The sequence below is a fragment of the Lissotriton vulgaris genome, chromosome 9 (genome assembly GCF_964263255.1).
Source record: "Lissotriton vulgaris chromosome 9, aLisVul1.2, whole genome shotgun sequence".
Lineage (NCBI taxonomy): Eukaryota > Metazoa > Chordata > Amphibia > Caudata > Salamandridae > Lissotriton > Lissotriton vulgaris.
Window position 1 is genome coordinate 477,913,489 of NC_141697.1, and position 20,973 is coordinate 477,934,461.

At 42.0% G+C, this 20,973-nt stretch overlaps 1 protein-coding gene across 1 annotated transcript in view; it reads right to left on the reverse strand.

Moving 5' to 3' along the window:
• The window catches only part of SYNE2 (spectrin repeat containing nuclear envelope protein 2), a 1,750,628-nt gene that overhangs the window by 771,694 nt on the left and 957,961 nt on the right, over window positions 1-20,973 (reverse strand). Inside the window, exons 92-94 of the mRNA XM_086937933.1 lie at window positions 20,523-20,770; window positions 17,280-17,448; window positions 2,427-2,582 (exon numbers count right to left, since the gene is read on the reverse strand). Coding sequence (XP_086794059.1) covers window positions 2,427-2,582; window positions 17,280-17,448; window positions 20,523-20,770 — 573 coding nt within the window. The remainder of the gene's footprint in view (window positions 1-2,426; window positions 2,583-17,279; window positions 17,449-20,522; window positions 20,771-20,973) is intronic.

A 20,973-nucleotide genomic window follows, 5' to 3' on the forward strand; every position in this document is an offset into this window, starting at 1 on the left:
GACTTGGAGCTGCTGGAGAGAAGGAAGGTTTAGATGGTATTTTTGCAGGATAGGAGGGGCTTTTTACAGAAAAAAAGTGAATGTTATGGTCTGACCAGATTACTGTGAATGTGGCAATTTTACTGGTGCTGTAGGTTTGTGTCAAGGCAATAAAACCTTACTGTGAAATTATTTGTTTGACGGAATGTCTATATAAGATTTCAAATGTATCAGAAAATCTTTCAGGGAGGATGGTTCCTCTTCTAGCCAAAAGTCCCAAGGTAGTAGAAAGTCCTAAGGTAGTAGAAGCACTGAGGCTTTAACAAAAGCATTTTAAAAATAGTGTAACAAATTATTAGAGTAACACATTTAATGAGTTGTGGGAGCAGTATTCAGGTAGGATTCTACAGTGGCCATAATGCTGTATGTTAAGCCGCCTTTTGTACCGCTTTTGGCCGCCATAAGTGTGGCAGGGTATGCGCAGACGTGAGTCCCTTGCTCACTTTGCCACTGGATTCAAGCAAGCCGGGCTGAAGACGGCTGGAATGCCAGAAACCGGTCCTCGGAAGCTTGTTTCCGGTCCAGGGAAGACATGGCTTGGCAGTTCGTGCTGGACTGTTCCCATGAGGCACAGGGTCAGACTGATTTGCATATGGCCATGTCTGAACTGGGGTGGCAGAGTGGGCTAAAGAACGGTGATGGATCAAACCCAGATCTTGTGACTGGGTGTGAGTGTTTGATTGATTCAGATGCTCCGTCCATCACCACCCCCTTTTGTACCGTATGTTAAGCCGCAGGCAAGGGCTGCTGACTGATGGTGGTAAAGTTGTAGTCAGATTTAGACACTGCAGTTTTGTGTACTATGGCTATATATTGATCTCACAAAGATAACCTGTTGATATGGGTTAGGCTGTAGTTATCAGGGGCAATAGGATCAAAGGGTGCAACTGTAAGTGCGAGTAGACCATGTTTGTAACACGCAGGCAAATTGTTTGTCAGAGGCAGATGGTCGATGATAAAGGGCTGTTAATAAAAATGTTGGTACCTTTAAAGGAATACTACAATTACACTTCACACTTATGGTGGTAGTCTAACAATCATGGCTCATTCTATGTATACACTGAACTCGCATATCCAATTGTTTGCCATCCGACGATTTTGCATAGCTTTACTAGGCAGTAAATAAAATATTAAACATTAACATTCCTGGGAGTACATAATTATAAGAGGTAAACCCTTTTCTAATCTGGTCAACATACTGAAATTAACACTTTATACATACAAAAGCCTCGTAAATAGGCATATAACATATGTAAAATATGTATTTCTCACTCCTTTAAAGAATAAGTAAATTTATAAATCAAGGCAGATAAGGGCTCCACCTCTCCACACAGAGTGAAGTGCTCCGTTACTACAACTTCACTTTATTTATGCACTTTCTGCAGTAACATAGCAGCAGTACCATTCCAAACACCTAAAGGGATTTTAGTGTTCAGTGTTCGAAGTGTGCTCTTTTTATTATCTTGTACTAAAAATGCCTGTCTAAATATTGACATAAGTTACACACATTTGTAAATGTTATCATTAAAAATATAATCTATACTACTATTATAAAGGAAGAACTTTGAACCTTTGAGGCGGGTAAACTCGGGAACCACAGCGCCAATCCACACACCCGATACATCGTTGTAATCGTGAGGGTGTGCAGATAGACATAGGCTATATAAACGTAATAAATCTACGTTATTTAAAAAATTTACCGAAAAAAAAGTAGTCCCTTGGAAGAAGCGCCTGCCGCGACGTGCGTGCTGACGTGAGGAGCGCGGGGAGGAACGGCGTCCAGGAGCGCGAGGAGGACCGGCGGACATGGCGCGGGGAGGAGCGGTGAGGAGCGGCGGACAGGCGGTGAGGAGCGGCGGACAGGCGGGGAGGAGCAGTGAGCGGCGGATGAGGTAGGTTATTTATTTAGGAGCGGTGAGCGGCGGACAAATGAAGCAAAAATGACAATCGTGAGCAAGAGGAAGCAAACGGAGCATTACAAAAGTGAGCCAAACGGTGCATTACAGGAGTAAAAAGTTACGTGTGCGGGTTACAAAAGCGTACATCGTGAGCAAGAGGAAGCAAACGGAGCATTACAAAAGTGAGCCAAACGGTGCATTACAGGAGGAAAAAGTTACGTGTGCATGTTACAAAAGCGTACAAAGTAAACATAGAGGTATAATACTGCATTACAGGAGGAAAAAGTGACGTGTGCAGGTTAATAAAGCATACAAAGTGAACATAGAGGTATAATACTGCAATATATGGAGGAAGGCTCCGGGGGACCCATGGACAAAGTCCGGGCAGGGGCCCGGAAGCCTAATTGCTCCCGGACAACGTCGGGACGGGCTGCTAGTTAGGAACATAAAGACAATACAAACCAAAGCACTAAATAGTGCTCTTTTTACCTCATCCTCCAGACCTTGCATGAATTTTCGACATTCTTCCATTTGGGCTACTATCTCATCAGGTACATCCACAGAGGTCTTTGAGTACTTGGTTCGCTGTTGTTCCATCAGTCTTTCAATGTTTATCCTTTCTCCAGCGATTTTCGTTTGAAGCTCCTAGAAACACACAGAGAGAGATTGAATGCCCATACAGGATCAGAACGGGCTTGGACACTTAAAAAAAAATCAAATACTTATAGAAATATGTATATGCCCAACCACACGTATACTTCTCAAGAGTACGTTTGTATGGATCACAAGTTCCTGGATATCCAAATACACCAACTAAAACAGGTGTTGCATTGTTGAGCTTCTTGACTGATGCCAATGTATCTTTCAAGAAGCAAGGCCTAATTACATGTTACTGTATTACAGTACGGCAACCAGACAATATTATACAAAGACCCAGAATTGGATCCATAATTGTGTAATTTGAAGGTGCCACGAAAGCTGCCATTATCGTTTCTCCAGCGAAAGATAAAAGCATGGGGATATATTTCCTAGCTTTCCAGCATTAATGCAATGGCAGGGAAAAGCCCTTTACAAGATGCAGGAGTGTCCGCTTTCATGTAACTGTATCAAGCAGCAGAGTCCAGTTCCTTTCAAACCATTCAGTTTGAAGAATGCAGCTTTTGGGTGATTAAAGAAACCCGACTAACAGGTTTGGGAATGTGATAATGAAACAAAGTTTCAAGTATTTCTTATGCGCCAAACAACTATTGACAAATCAAACAGGTCTGGCTTTCACAAGCTGGTGCAATGGTTGTTTTAAATGTTTTAATTGCAAGCAAATGCACACAATTTTAATTTAAAAAAAACATTCACCGGTGCATCTGTTTTCTAGTGATGTTTCTAAACAACAAGCCTTCCAGTTGTGTATAGATTTTAATTAATATTGTTATTTTTATTATTAGTGATGAGCGGAATAAATCGCCACCTAACCGAGCACTCAAATCGCAGGCAGCTATGTTTAAAAAGGAGTGCAGGCCAAATAAATAGCTGGTATTTAAAGTTGCTATAATAAATTAATAAAATTAAAAAGTGTGTTTTGAACCAGCTTTGCAACTCAGGAGAAATTAACTATTTTTAGGTGGATGTGAAAAATGTGCACAGGCTTTGCGCAGACACTCAAAGTGCAGGGATCCAATCTGTAAAGTGGGCTTACCAATTACCCCTGCTGCATGCTGTGGTGGGCAGAAGCAAACTGTGTATAATAATTTAACAGATCAATGGACAAAGCCGCTGACCAACACCCATCTGTGTGTGTGTTTGTGTGTAGGTGTGTGTGTGCACACACGTGCGTGTAGGTGTGTGTGACTATATGTGTGTGTGTTGCAAGAAGCTAAAGCGGGTTCAAAAGCCAAATCTAAACACTCATGCCGTGAGGATGTCATCATACAGTCACCAGCAATACTGCTAGTTTTCCTGCTCCTCATTTTGCTTGAGTGCAAGGGGGTTAATAACTCTAGCATTACCACCAAGGAAGCTAATTTGATACTTGATGCATATGTGGATACTTTTATACACGTGCGATTTACCCAATCTGACTACTGTTTTTTCTTAAGTAAGTACGACTTTTGCTAGTTTTAGTAGCTGTTTTTTGTGGCTGACTTCAACTACTATTTAGGAAAAAGATTCTAAATGTCACTATAGACTGTTTAAAACATAGAGCTATCCATCATCGAGGTCAAAGTCACCTTTCATGTCACTTCCACTACTCATATGATTTTGTTAAAATTACACCACAGGGTGCAATGTCTATTCAGATTGAAGGTTAGACTGGAGGATACAATATTCTATTGTACCTGTCATGCTTTTGTTATCAGTTTACATTTGAAAGATGCTTAAAGGTCTTTCAGGTTTTCTTCATGGTTACTTCTGACAAAAGCATCTTGACAGTCCAGAATTCCTGAAATATGTTACAATCAAATGCAAACTATTTGAAGATTATAGCAGTATTTCAGATGTGCTTCTCAGAATTACTCATGAATGAATGCATAGGTACTTCGCTGTACATTATTAAATACTTTAAGTCCTTGAAATATTAGTTTAAAACAATACAGTGTAGAAATTATTTGCTTCTTAAATTTTCATTCTATTGTTTAAGATGAACGATCTATTAAGCATTATATATCTCACAGCATGATATTTACACAATACCAATGAGCCTCAATTTGTCTTTTTTGATAGTTAAACATCTTTGACAGAAGTGTACCTATGGATGATGAAGTCATGTTTAAAGTGACACTAGCACAAGCATTTTTTCTCATTATTTAGGTCATGCATTTAAATTCAGTGAAGCTAACTGCTAAAAATGTGGACTCACACAATGGCATGGGCATTTGTGTGATTTAGGGGAGTTAAGGGCGTCTTTTGGATCAAAGCGTTTGTTCCTATTAATCCAGTATGCTTTACTCACTCCCCTGTTTGTGCATCTGAAAAAAGGGTCAAATGAGCCCGTAAACACTTTTTGGTACTAGAAGTAAATAAACCTGTGTATCCAACTCCATCCCACGAACCATTCCCCTTTAAGAATCTGTTACATGTCCTTCACACTTGGAGAAAGCCAATGTGACCAGGGCTATGACAGATCAGGAGCACAGATGACTTTGACATGATCACCTACAACATTACCTATTAAAACTGACACTTCAGACTTAAGTGCAACACATATCAGCATACCACGCCATTCACTATCATGTAGCCCCAAAACACATTACACCAGAGTGTAAGACATCCTACACCATACAATAGCCAGCACCATTGAAGCCAAACAATGTTGCACATAACCACATTTCACCACCCAACATTTTTATTCAATAGTCCATTTTTATTTGAACACAGCATAGAGGTTATTGTTTGACAGGCCTCAGTACTGTAGTATATTGTTTCACTCACTATCACATGACTCCATCCACAAACACATCATACTGTATCAATCTCTAAACCACCACACCTCACACCTTATCACACTGCAGCACACATACTAATCAGTTCGAAAATATACCACATGCACACAACTGAATTACATCACACAATATGATCAGGATTTTATACCACACCATATCTCAACATAATTACAACTCACTTTACAACACTAGACACACCAGACTATACCATACAAACAGTAATTAAGATTTTCCCTAACACAGCATTACCCAATTTGTGGGCAACACTGATCAAAACAACCTGGAGAAGATAAAGTCGTCCGGGTTAAAAGACTTGTGGATTGCCAGAAGTTGCTGGATCAATAACAATCAGGATTTATGATTAAATATGGAACCAAGGCTGTGCTTGTGGCCCTATTCAATCATACATTAGCAGATTCTGAAGAGAGTGAAAGAGGGATAGAGTGATGTATGACTAGTTGTTTGTTGGACTTCACTTTGGCACTTAACATAGTGGACTTCAACTAGTTACACCAGGTACACATGTCAGATGCAGCCATTTCAGAGGAAGCAAATAAATGGTTTGTTCCATTTGCATCAAGCTGCCCTCAAGGTATAGATGGGTACCTTTGCCCCATGAGATATTACGGATTAATAAATAGTTTCTTAGGGTTCACACTACATCTTTATACTACATTTTAATACCTCTGCTCTCTGTCACCAAAGACAGAGGAGAGCATACCCATTCCTATGCAGGAGACAAGCAGATTAATATGTTTGGCTAAAGCCCAGGAGATAACTTAGGTGACCTAAAAGAAGGTTTGGAGCAGGCTGCCTCCTGCATGAAGAAAAGCGCTCTGAAATTGAATGAGGAAAAAACTGAGGTGCGTGTGCTAGGCCCTAAAAAGACACAAAAAACCACATTGGAGTAACATGGAAATCTAACCTAAACTTTTCAGGCCTTTCAGTGGAAACACTCTGTTTCCAAGAATCATGTCTCGCTTCCTTCACGCCATTTTTTGTTACAGACGTATGAAGATGCTACCCTACTTCGATAAGATTTGGCTTAGCTATCAACTCAAAGATAGACAATGTCAACCCTCTGCTGGGTGGATTCCTAAGAGGCCACATACCCAGAGATGATATAAACTAATAGGCTAGAATAATAGACTAGTGTTAAGCTTTAGCAAATACATAAGTATTGCTGAAATTCTGATCCTCATTTACTGGTTACCAATGTATAAACGTGTGAAATTTAAATTGGTTGGCCTAGTTTTGAAATGCCTGATAGGACTAGTTCCTTGTTGTTACATATAAGAAAAATAGTTCCAATTGCTACTGTGAGACAGCGAACATGTCTATTTCAAAAGTGACGGATCACAGATATGGAGTCCTAGAACTTCATATCCGGAACTTATTTCCAAGCAAGTTCCTAATTTGCTGTGTTTTAAAAAGAATGGTTTAATATGATGTTTTGTGACAAGTTATTTTTTATACAGTTTAGCTATTTAAATGCACTAGCACAAAAAAACAATTACACTTTTCAATATGGTCTTCATAAATAAAATAGATAGATAAATATATGATATCATACAAAGTACTGTACGACATGTATTAAGGATATGATACCTTGGTGAATATATGAATTCTCATTGTATGTGTACCACATATAAAGTTAATAATTATTATTATATTTTTCTTTTTTAAAGAGTGCCATAAAACTAACTTCTTCATTAGATATGTCGTTGAAATAGGAGATCCAGATTTAATTTTTCTGGGCACAAAGATATAGAAGGAAAATGATAATGGATCAACAAAATGGATATTTCACCTCAAAGTCACAGACAGAAATAACATTATAAATGTGAGTTTCAGGCCAGAATCCACCAAGAGAAGCCATCTGTTCAGCCAATTTTTAAAACAAAGGAAAACTAACTCTGTAAAAACCACCTAGAAATACAATACCATAAAATTGAAATGTAGAATACATTTTTTAATGGTGACTATAGTGAATAAAGCAAACGGCAAAATGCAAGCGTTCACACAACTGGAGCCTTAAGTAATCATATTAAATGTCAGGATAAAAATGTTATACAATTTGCCGTACGTAAGACAATCTTACAAAGATCATTTTAAACGCTGGAAAATAAATGAAGACAATTAGTTTTATCCGACATTAGCAAATAGTAAATTCTGCTTCCAATAATCAATGTGAGAGATACATTTATCCGAGGTGACTAGGAATTCCCAACTAACAAATGTTTTATTAGCAAAGAACAGATTAGAACGTTGCCTTATTTGCAGTGCAGATGTTTCAGCAATACTACTAAGGTTCATATATTCACAATCAAGACAAAATAATTAGTGAGATACAAAGCAGCCTGTGTAACTAAGAAAGAACATTATTGAAGAAAGATCCATTAGTTCAGACAACACAAAAATAGAAGTGAGACCACAAATAAACCATCAGAACAAATATATGAAGTCTAACTGTGTGCGTTATTTTCACTACTATAATCAGAATGTAGCGCAACTCAAAATTCAGGTATGTGCATTTATGAAGACGTAAAATGGATACAATAAAGAGAAACATTGTGGATTTTCAAGACACTGTAAACCCAAAAGGGTAAATCAATGGCAGAACTTTAAACAAGATTTTTGCAAAGCGACCAACATAATCAATGTATAAAAAGGATTGACAATGAGCAAATGTTGGAAAATTGAAATGACAGAATTGTTTATATATGGAACCAAAGTGAACGCAGATGCTGCATAGGGACATTTTAGCAGAACTATTGATGCAGTAAGATAGGTGAAATATAGATATAGGCTTCACTATTATGAAGACTGTTATAAACATGAGAATGGCAAAAAGTAATAATTTTTTGTTTGATTCATTGTGCAGCATAAACTTAAACTAAAGGAAGGAATAGTTAAGTCCCTCAATACAAGGAACACTGTTAAAGAATGTGAGTTAAAGACATGAAACAAAATACAGATAGAAAAAAAATCTATAACAATTCATACGAAGTCAAATGATACATTTTCATGCATTACAAAAGTGTCTAATAAATAAATAATTTGTCCATGATAGTGCCAGAAACCGGTCCCCGGAAGCTTGTTTCCTTCCCAGTATAAGAATTGGCTTGGTAGGTTGGTCTGCCCTGTTCCCATGATGCACTGGGCCAGTGTTATGGCCGGATTTTCTGATTAGATGGGATCAGCCCCTAGGGGCCCCTCCAACCCAGCCAGAACGTAACCACATCCCTCCTCAGGACCATCTATCCAGGCACCTGGGTACCTACCTGAGGATGGGGAACTCGCAATATACAAGCTCATATTATTAGAAACACCACTAAATCTATAGGGATACTAAGAATACTCACTGATTACTAAGGACATCTATGCCCTACAGCACACTCATACCTAATAGTCTCGCGGCCACTCAGACCCAGACTAATCTACCCTGGGGCAGATATGACACACAATCTGGCGTGTCTACACACGTGGGTCTGCAGCCCCAGTGCTCTCCCTTATTTCCAAACGGTTCGCAATCCGGCAAACCTCCACGTTGGTAATCCTCCCCAGCGCTCTCACTTACACACGGGCCGCAATCCGGCAGCCCTCCACGCTGGTAATCCTCCCCAGCGCTCTCATTAACGCCGTATATCAACGACGACCACATTCCTATGAACACCTTCAGCTCTCTGTCTATTCACTAAGGGTCTGCTACTACAATAATATTATGGGATGGCCGAATTACTTAGTGTCAACAATTCCCTAGCTCAAGGGCTCCCTGTTCTCCCTATTCATTCAGACTTACCGGATCAGGGGCAGCATCTGTTCTGGCTATAACATCTGACTAGGAGAAAAAGGTTACCTATGCTTTGGAACAGAAGACGCTGTTTACAGGATTATGGGAGGGTGTACTAACTTGGTCCCTTAGTTGCAGGTCTCCTCTCTCCCTCACTATTACTTACCTGATCAGGGGTAGCATCTGTTCAAACAGTAATACTACTAGGAAAGGGGATTACCCTCACTATATGGGGACAAAGATATACACACTATGTGATTGAGTTATTCCTTGATTTAAGCGCTCCTACTCCCTTCTGATCCATCAGTGGCTCAACGGCAACTGGCTAGAAGCTAAGATAGCTTTATCATAAAAAACTCATGCACACTAATTCACTAATTAAAATGGGGTCATTTATTGTAACAATAATAAAGTACACATACACAAAACTATGGGGTCTCTATAACTAGCAGTAACTTTAACACACCGCTGAAAGAAAAGGATTAGACATACAATTTATTTGCGGGGTAGCAGGATCTTTTAACACACCGCTGAAAGGGAAAAGATTAGACATACAATAGCCTAGGGAATAAGAACAAGATTAAGGTGTACATGTAAAGGGGACTTGGTTCAGACTACCTCACCTATTAGAAGGAAGATTTCTCTCTCTCTGACTCTGGTGGGATCAGGGCTCTCTCTGCCTCTGGTGGGATTAGGGCTCTCTCTGTCTCTCCCTCCTTCACCACATCACCACGCCTCTGGTTCAGTTGCTCCAGCTGACAGCCTTCTTTGATGCTCTCTGCACTGCTCTCTCTCTCCTCATCTTCAGCAATCGTCTGCCTTCTTTCTCCATTCAAGAACTGCACTCTATTCTGCAGCTCCAGCAGACATCCTCTCTCTCTCTCCAAGCTGAACTGAGCTCCAAGCTGAACTGAGCTCCCAGCTGTTCTGAGCTCCAAGCTGTTCTGAGCTCCAGGCAGAACTGCACACAAGCTGGAATGAACACTCCTCCTTTCCTGCAGCTCGCTAATATGGAAGCTTGTCCTTTCATGGAAAGTTACGGCCAGTAACCTGCCGCCCACCAAATTCTTGTACCTCCCCGTACCAAGGACACGTTCCCAGCTGGCCAGCCTGAAGTTGTGTCTTCGGAGTGGAGAAAAATACATTCCTTCGATAAGGGCCAGCCTGAGCCGGTTCTCTCCAAGCGAACAACAGCTTTAACTATAAACTTTACCTTTACCCTGAAAAGCCTCTCAGCTCCATCAAGATGGAGTCCCTCTAGTTCTAGGCCTGTAGGCCTGAAAGGGATGAAATACCCCTTAGCTCTGTCAGAATACCTATATAAACCATACCAATGTGTCAAGTATGTCAAAGCCAATAGGCAATAGACAGGTTAGAGTCAAGAATAAGGGATCTATCATCATATTAAGCAGCTATCCTCTTCTAGGTCTGGAAGAAAGGGCTTAAAAGGGCCAACACAAGCTAAGAATACCTATCCTAGATGTGAGCAAGACTAAGATCTATATCACTGCTAAATAGAGCCAAAAACTCTGCCATTACAGCCAGGGACACACTAATTTGCATGTAGCCAGGTTCTGAACTGGGATGGTGCAGTGAGCTAAAAAACGGTGATGGATCAAGCCCTGATCTGTTGACTGGGTATGAGTGTTCTGTTTAATTCAGATACTCTGTCCGTCACCACCCCCTTTTCTGAATCGTTTTGTCCACCATAAGCGTGGAAGGGTATACTCAGATGTGAGTCCCTTGCTCATTGCACCATCAGGATTCAAGCAAGCCGGGCCGAAGACAGCTGTAATGCCAGAAACCGGTCCCCGGAAGCTTGTTTCCTTCCCAGTATAAGAATTGGCTTGGTAGTTTGGTCTGCCCTGTTTCCATGATGCACTGGGCCAGGGACAGACTAATTTGCATGTAGCCAGGTTCTGAGCTGGGATGGTGCAGTGAGCTAAACAACGGTGATGGATCAAGCCCTGATCTGTTGACTGGGTATGAGTGTTCTGTTTAATTCAGATACTCTGTCCGTCACCACCCCCTTTTCTGAATCGTTTTGTCCACCATAAGCGTGGAAGGGTATACTAAGATGTGAGTCCCTTGCTCATTCCACCATCAGGATTCAAGCAAGCCGGGCCGAAGACGGCTGTAATGCCAGAAACCGGTCCCCGGAAGCTTGTTTCCTTCCCAGTATAAGAATTGGCTTGGTAGTTTGGTCTGCCCTGTTCCCATGATGCACTGGGCCAGGGACAGACTAATTTGCATGTAGCCAGGTTCTGAGCTGGGATGGTGCAGTGAGCTAAAAAACGGTGATGGATCAAGCCCTGATCTGTTGACTGGGTATGAGTGTTCTGTTTAATTCAGATACTCTGTCCCTCACCAACCCCTTTTCTGAATCGTTTTGTCCACCATAAGCGTGGAAGGGTATACTCAGATGTGAGTCCCTTGCTCATTGCACCATCAGGATTCAAGCAAGCCGGGCCGAAGACGGCTGTAATGCCAGAAACCGGTCCCCGGAAGCTTGTTTCCTTCCCAGTATAAGAATTGGCTTCGTAGTTTGGTCTGCCCTGTTCCCATGATGCACTGGGCCAGGGACAGACTAATTTGCATGTAGCCAGGTTCTGAGCTGGGATGGTGCAGTGAGCTAAAAAACGGTGATGGATCAAGCCCTGATCTGCTGACTGGGTATGAGTGTTCTGTTTAATTCAGATACTCTGTCCATCACCACCCCCTTTTCTGAATCGTTTTGTCCACCTTAAGCGTGGAAGGGTATACTCAGATGTGGGTCCCTTGCTCATTGCACCATCAGGATTCAAGCAAGCTGGGCCGAAGGCGGCTGTAATGCCAGAAACCGGTCCCCGGAAGCTTGTTTCCTTCCCAGTATAAGAATTGGCTTGGTAGTTTGGTCTGCCCTGTTCCCATGATGCACTGGGCCAGGGACAGACTAATTTGCATGTAGCCAGGTTCTGAGCTGGGATGGTGCAGTGAGCTAAAAAACGGTGATGGATCAAGCCCTGATCTGCTGACTGGGTATGAGTGTTCTGTTTAATTCAGATACTCTGTCCGTCACCACCCCCTTTTCTGAATCGTTTTGTCCACCTTAAGCGTGGAAGGGTATACTCAGATGTGGGTCCCTTGCTCATTGCACCATCAGGATTCAAGCAAGCTGGGCCGAAGACGGCTGTAATGCCAGAAACCGGTCCCCGGAAGCTTGTTTCCTTCCCAGTATAAGAATTGGCTTGGTAGTTTGGTCTGCCCTGTTCCCATGATGCACTGGGCCAGGGACAGACTAATTTGCATGTAGCCAGGTTCTGAGCTGGGATGGTGCAGTGAGCTAAAAAACGGTGATGGATCAAGCCCTGATCTGTTGACTGGGTATGAGTGTTCTGTTTAATTCAGATACTCTGTCCCTCACCAACCCCTTTTCTGAATCGTTTTGTCCACCATAAGCGTGGAAGGGTATACTCAGATATGAGTCCCTTGCTCATTGCACCATCAGGATTCAAGCAAGCCGGGCCGAAGATGGCTGTAATGCCAGAAACCGGTCCCCGGAAGCTTGTTTCCTTCCCAGTATAAGAATTGGCTTGGTAGTTTGGTCTGCCCTGTTCCCATGACGCACTGGGCCAGGGACAGACTAATTTGCATGTAGCCAGGTTCTGAGCTGGGATGGTGCAGTGAGCTAAAAAACGGTGATGGATCAAGCCCTGATCTGTTGACTGGGTATGAGCGTTCTGTTTAATTCAGATACTCTGTCCGTCACCACCCCCTTTTCTGAATCGTTTTGTCCACCATAAGCGTGGAAGGGTATACTCAGATGTGAGTCCCTTGCTCATTGCACCATCAGGATTCGAACAAGCTGGGCTTAAGACGGCTGTAATGCCAGAAACCGGTCCCCGGAAGCTTGTTTCCTTCCCAGTATAAGAATTGGCTTAGTAGTTTGGTCTGCCCTGTTCCCATGATGCACTGGGCCAGGGACAGACTAATTTGCATGTAGCCAGGTTCTGAGCTGGGATGGTGCAGTGAGCTAAAAAACAGTGATGGATCAAGCCCTGATCTGTTGACTGGGTATGAGTGTTCTGTTTAATTCAGATACTCTGTCCGTCACCACCCCCTTTTCTGAATCGTTTTCTCCACCATAAGCGTGGAAGGGTATACTCAGATGTGAGTCCCTTGCTTATAGCACCATCAGGATTCAAGCAAGCCGGGCCGAAGACGGCTGTAATGCCAGAAACCGGTCCCCGGAAGCTTGTTTCCTTCCCAGTATAAGAATCGGCTTGGTAGTTTGGTCTGCCCTGTTCCCATGATGCACTGGGCCAGGGACAGACTAATTTGCATGTAGCCAGGTTCTGAGCTGGGATGGTGCAGTGAGCTAAAAAACGGTGATGGATCAAGCCCTGATCTGTTGACTGGGTATGAGTGTTCTGTTTAATTCAGATACTCTGTCCGTCACCACCCCCTTTTCTGAATCATGATAGTGCAGCAACATCTTCTATATTTGTGACACTCTAGCGACCACAGACCGAATAAGGCCCATCAAGGACATTCTATAGGCCTTCCTGACAAAATTGTGGCAATTGTGGTCCTTACACAGTGGTAATAATTCTTGACATTATCTTGTCCATCCCAGGTACAACAGTGCTGAAATCCTTGCCACATGGCGACCATGTCTGATATAGAACCATAATGAATTGGCATGAAGAGCAGCATATGTTCTTGTGTGACAGTTGCTTTTGTGAGGGCATGGCGAACATGACACACTGATGTTTGGAGACAAAATATCTCTTTGCTAACAATTAAAATCATGGAATTATAAGCTTTTATTTGGGGGAACCAGCATATTTATGCCCAACTAATTGTTTTATTTCATTGTAAAATGGCTTTATTTGCAGATCTTTTTATGCTAAATGTGTGACTTTTTAAAAATATATTCAAAGCTTATATTTCAGGGATGATTCATGCTGAGTTCAGGAGACTTGCTGTTTCTAGTGACCTCTTACTACCAGAGGCCATATGCTATAATGCCTGTTACTTTATGAGGTGGTTGGAGGCATGTCATAATCTGTATAGATGAACTGATCTATGAAACTATTACTATTGCTATCTGAGGCTTGAGCATCTAAGACTAATATAACCTGTGTGTTCCCAGAAGCCTTTAAACTTTAAGTGATTTAGCAGACTCAGTTCTATATGCGGCTAGAAGTTTCGTCTAACTCTATTGACTACACTCTGTGATTGTAAGATCTGTACACTGTTGTATTTCTCCTGCCTCTTTCAAGTAGATCCTATGTCACAACACAAGGCTGAGAATGTACTTGGAAGATGCATGATGGGCACATGTGGAGAAGAAAGATGCAGTATATATTTTGAAATATGAGCAGATGAGTTTTATCGTCTCCCTTGCTGTCTCAGACAGCAGAAACTGGGAGTCCTAATTTACTATACTAACTCAAGTCCAAGAATATTTAGTGAAAGTGTAAGTAGACTAGGGGTCTTGCCTACAATTGTACAGTAACAGTTCCTCTGCAACCACTCCATTCCAAGTATGTTTTTTTGGATAACTATGCAGTGTCTGAAGAGCAGGCTACACAAATTCTAATTTTAATTTCTAAAGCCTAATATGAGCCTCGATGCTGCAGAGGACGATATGATGATACAGGTGGACTTCTTGGTTTCTAAGTTCAGTTACACATATTGCCATCTTCTTTGATTAATGAATTGTCTATGTTTAGCTCCACATTGTACCAACGTAAACCACTGAGGAGGCAGATTTACAAATTTTTCACACAACTCAGGGCTGCAAGCAAAGTTGCTGAGCTGCGTTGCATGAAAGGGAGACAGCAGAAATGTGCCATTTCAACTAAGATGTGGCCCATTTCTGCAACCTCTTAGAGCTGTCGCATTGGGTGCTGCCAAGTACATATGCAGGCACCCTTACACAATGGTGCAAGGCTGTCTGTAATGCAGGACTTTTTAATGTAGGAAAGCACACGTTGCGCAACAAATACAATCCTGAACAGTTCTTTCCTCTTTCAATGTGTGCTGGAAAATGCAGCAAACGTGAAAAGAGGAAATAACAATAAATATATTTCTCCTTGTTACATCTCACTGGCGAAGGTATAGCGTTGTAATGCATTCCCAGGTGTACAAGTCTCTGTAAAATTGGGAAAGCACCAGAATCCAAGAGGGGGATGAATGGGAATGATTATGTTTAAGCATGGGCGGAAAATCTGTTCCGCTTGCAGATTTTGCGGATTTTCGGTAAATTCGCAATCCGCGAACTCTCGTGAATTTACCGAAAATCCGCAAATTCGCACGCAGCGGATTTTTTTTTATGGTGATACAATATTGCGGCGTGCGGCGTTCACTTACCGTCATTCAGCGTTTGCCGAGTTGTTTTTCTCGATATTTTTGCGAGTGCTGCGCCATTTTGGATCTTGCTGCGGGATCCGCGGGAGTTTGGCGACGCATCGCGAGAGTTCGCAATTGCGAACATGTAGGTGCGGCGGGCAGCAACAATCTCGCACTCGCAAAATTACAAAATTTGCAATTCTGCACAAGAAATCCACTAGCAAGCAGCATAGACCTTCTGAAAATGATGATTTTTATCAGAATAACTCCTCAGGTTGACATTTGCCTGCACTTTTTTGGATTTGAGGCCTTTTGACTTTCTTTGGATCACTTTTGGTTTAGAAATCAACTTTCACAAGTAAGTTTGTTTGGGGCATTACAGTTGCTGTTCTGCAGAAAAACGAGTTTTGCAAAACTGAAAGCATTCAGCAGGTGCAAAAGTTCACTCATCATTAGTAACCATTCCCTGTAGTACTTCCTGAGGGGCCCCTCCAGAGTTCAGTTGCCTATGTTTGTTTGGGGCATTACAGTTGCTGTTCTGCAGAAAAATGAGTTTTGCAAAACTGAAAGCACTCAGCAGGTGCAAAAGTTCAAACTCATCATTAGTAACCATTCCCTGTAGTGATTCCTGACTGGGGCCCCTCCAGAGTTCAGTTGCTAGTTGCAACAATTCTATGATCCTGCTCTGACCCTCACAGCAGGCTCATAGAATAGCTACAAGTAGGCCACAAAGGTCCTGGAGAAAAAAAATTACACTGCAACAGAAAGCAAATTACAGATAAGGAAGCAGGTGCCAGACTGGAATTTTAAAACAGTGACACATTAATAAATCAACCCCAAATTAATTCATGTCAGTTGAAGCAGGGCAGGTGTGCTTGCTTTCCCCCCCATAATCCACAGTGATGAACCAGAGGGTGGCATTGATGTACCAGAGGGTGGCATGGGTGAAACAGGGTGGCAGTGGTGAAACAGAGGGTGCTGTGAACCTGTGATGAATGAACCAGACGTACAAACAACATAGTCGCGACCGATGCGAGCCGACAAGTAAGTTCGCAATTGCGAACTGGTACAAAACCCTTGCGAACTGGCAGAAACCCTTGCGAACACAAACAACAACAAAAAATCTGCAAATTCGCGAGAATTCGCGGATTTTGCGTATTGCGAGTTCGCAAATACGCAAATTCGCAAACGCCAGATTCGCAAAATTCGCCCATGCTTACTCATGTTCCACCCATGGAATGCCTTCCAAATGCAGGGTAACTCCTTGCGTTACTTTCCATTTTGCAAACCATGCAAAGTCGCTTTGCATGGCTTAGTAAATAACAACATGTTTTTCTGTCGGGGCTGCACCACAAAAGTGAAGCAAACCTGATGCAAAACCGTAGTAAATCTGACCCTCAGGCTGAAGGTTAACTTCATCCATTCATCATTCATTCGTCAAAGAACTTAAGAGGATAATAACTTTCACAGAATGTTCAGCTTTTTGGTCTGGTCACCCAGTGAGTGCCTATAGAGGCCAGCAGAAGATGCCCACACACATTCTAGAGGCTGTGGGAGTGACACTTTTTGAAATTTCTCATGTAGAACGACTAGCCACTAAATTATCAATTTTCGCAGCTCTTACATTAAAAATAGGCATTATGGCTCAAGAGAAAAAAGAAGAATGTAGGATTTCAGCCTGAATCATGACAGAACGCACATTATGTTTTACAACTAGGACAGGTCCAGGGGTAAAAGCAAAACGCGTTTTAAAAATAGTTGTTTCATTTTCCATACCTCTAACTCGGCAGCTTTTTCGGGAGTGCTGCATGATTTCAGGCCTTGGAGGGTCAAGGAAGCGCCAAGTAACGAGCTCCGGATGGTGCTGATTTCTTCTGTAATCTTGTCTCTTTCCTGCACCTCCAGCTCGACGGCCTGTTTACTCTTGTTGGCTTTTTGAGCGAGACTGAAGAAACAAAAAAGGTTCAATAGCTCATCACAGGATGGGCAGCACTCACAACATGCATCCTCAACAGAAAGGAAAACTGGTCCACGAGGCCTGGGCGAGGGTGGTCCTAATATTCACAATACTACCACTACTAATAATAATAATAATGGTGGCAGCATTAGTAATGTCAATCACACTAGTAGTAGTAATGATAATAATAATAATAATAATATTAACAACAAAAACAACAATCGCAGTAGTAAAATATAATTCATTGTAATAGCAGTATAATAATAACTGATTTTCTATAGTTCTTAACCCCTTCCCTGCTGGTGACGGAACCACTCCGTCATCAGTCGCGCTGTGCTGATGACGGAGCGGTTCCGTCACGGCCCGCTCGGAACACCTGCGCGGATTCCGCGCCTGCGCTGAACGTTCTATTGAGCGGGCGGGCCCGTGACGAAACCGCTCCATCATGAGCACAGCGCAAGCGTGGCTGGTGATGGAGCGGTTCCGTCACCAGCATGCTCCTGCCGCTCTTCCGCCACGCCCCCTTAGCACTGCGGCCGAATAGCCGCCGCAGTGAAGGGGTTAATGTAGTGCTGCATATAATAATAACCCCAGTAGTAAAATATCATTCATAGTAGTAGTAGAAATATTAAATTGTTTTACATAGTCTTTCATATAATAATAATAATAATAGCAGTAGCAGTAAAATAGCATTCATAGCAGTAGCAATAATAATAGCTTGTTTCATATGATAATAATAATAAAAGTAATAATAATAATAACAATAATAACAATAATAGTTGTAGCAAAATATCATTCTTACTAGTAGCAGTCATAATAATAACTTGTTCTGTATAATGCTCAATGTAATAATAATACTACTACTAGTAATAATACAAAAAACAATAATAATAACAATAATAACAAGGACAGCAGTCTTAGCAGCAATGATAATAATAATCACTTGTGTTCATATAGTGCTCCATACCTCACTTTGTTTTTCGAGACATTGTAAATGGTAGGTGTCATTCGTAGCCAATTTAACAGTACTCAATTCACCAGCCTCAGAAGGATGAAGGGCTGAGTAGGTCTAGCCTCAAAACGCACTTACGACCTGCAGATCCCTACATATGCGTGGAGAGAGAATTTAACTTCTTGAGTCATGAAAGGGTGGACTGGGACCAAAATAAAATTGTCCGGGGCACCAAAATAAAAACTAGCCCATTAGCGAACCAGAGATGTAAAAAATGGCCCACATTTGTAAATCAGACCAGTTTCAAATATTAAATGAATCAAATTAAATTTGAATTAAATTGTGTATTTTGCAAGGTATCAGAGTTTACATGCATTCGTGTTGAAGTTAATGCTTGTGGCAATATCAAGGAATTCATTATTAAAAACCAGCCCACCTAACCATAAAACTGGCCCGAAAGCTGATAAAAAATCGGGCCACACACTGACCAGCCATGCCGGCTCATTGGAAATTGCCGAATTGTCCTATAAGCCCTGCTGGCCCAGGACCTGCTGACCCAAGACCCAAGACCTGCTGACCTTCAGGAGGATACTGAAGACCTGGCTGTTCGATCAGTAGCGCCCCCCCCCCCCCCCCCCCAGCGCCTTGAGACACTCGCAGGTATGTAGTGTGCTTTACAAATGATTGATTAATTGATTGAGGAGACATCCTGGACAAACATGGAAGAAAGGTGAATACCAGACAACGTCCAGAAGCAATATAGGAAATGCAGAAAAACAGCCCAAAGGAAACTAGAATGGCAAATGGCTGAGAACACAGGAGGGGATAGCGCTGAAGCATGGTATACAGGCTTTCTGTTGTTCCTCTTCCACTAAAACTCATGTCTAACACTCCACTACATTGCATCCTCCTACTCCTAACCTCTTACAGCTCCATTGGTCTTCCTGCTGGCTGGGTGGTCTGTAGGCTCATATATGTAAATACATCAATAGTGTATAGGATAGTAAAGCCAAACATCCATTGCTGAGGAGTGGCAGGCGACACAAATGGCTGGTGTGGGAGGGAATGCTGCAATCACTTGGCGGGATACAATGCATTTGAATACTAACCAATAGTATGCCACTCAGCTAGACATATTCTACACCCTTGACTTGAAGAATACAACCGCTGGTTGGACAAAGAGACAGCAATAAGGGGGTTTGGCGAGCACAGTGATGACTGTTCAAAGCGATGAAGGAATTCACAGTGCATTTTCCCTTCTTGTGTGATTTTACAAACGTGAAAGGAAAAAGATGAACTGCTCATTATCGACATCTATTTTGTCCCTTTTTTATCTTGACAACATAAGTTCCGCTAGGACTGTGGTCATATGGCAATTATTGAACAAGAGCACCACAAGTACAGTGCAACCGAATTCAGTTAGTGAGTCCAAAAGAGGAGCAAGTTGAGTTAGAGAGGTGATTACATTGTATATATTGAAGGAAGATTTGCCTACGGTACGGTAATAAGCCCTATTCCACTTTAATACCTTAGTAAACACCACTGATGAAACATAGTGGCACTGTCTATCCGTACAAGCTTAAAAAGGTAGCAGGTTACAAGTGTGTGGGGGTTTAGTGCGTAGAATCAATATAGCTCTCTGATACAGCCAATCGATGTTCCATCTACGATAAACAACTCAGTAATACATGTAGAAACATGTAATTCACTTTACTTTTTCTTTCCATTGACCACTAAATGCATTATTTTGTTGCACTGCATGACAGATGCTATCCTTACTAGTCAACATCTAATTTATTCATGTTGACTGTCTTCCACCTCACTCTCATTACCACCCTCTCGTGTAAGATACCTTTGAACCAACTACGGAATCATTCAATGATATATTTCAATATGAGAACAAAATGAGAGGAGCCTATTAGACAGCTTTGTATGAACCACAGTTATCATTGATCACTTTATTACAGTCTATCTCTCTATAGTTGCCCCATGAGAAAATAAAGGGAAATCAAAAACATTTATGTTGCACAGATAACATTGGTAAGACCCACAGGTGACCCTACAATAGACATGGCAAATTTTTCTTAGGACCATGTTATGCACAGCTTACCTGTTACACTTATCTTGCAGCGAGAGTATCTCCTGAGCTATGGAAGCTGTTTCTGTTTCAGCTGGAGGAAGTATGGTCTTCACGCGATGAAGCAGTAAGCTCAACAGACACCGCTGTCTGTCTATGTTTTTCTCATAGCGGTTGATGCACCGCAGTAACTCCAAGAGCTCCTCATGGGCTGCGTTCCTCTTGGCTCTTTCTGGCAGCTCATCTTGAAATTGGTCTAGGAGGATTGTTTCCCTTTCGATCTAGGAAAAAGAACATAAAAAAACAAACATAAAGGCGATTTCCTGTTTAGAGTTAGCGGTACCAGTGAGAGGCACTGGTGTGTTGAGCACCACATGCCAGGAGGCACAGCGAACAGTGGCCGGTGGAAATCTGCCTAGAACTACTCTGCAGAGTGGAGCAGCAGCATCCTGCCCTTTTGAGTTGAATTCTAAAAAAGGTGTTG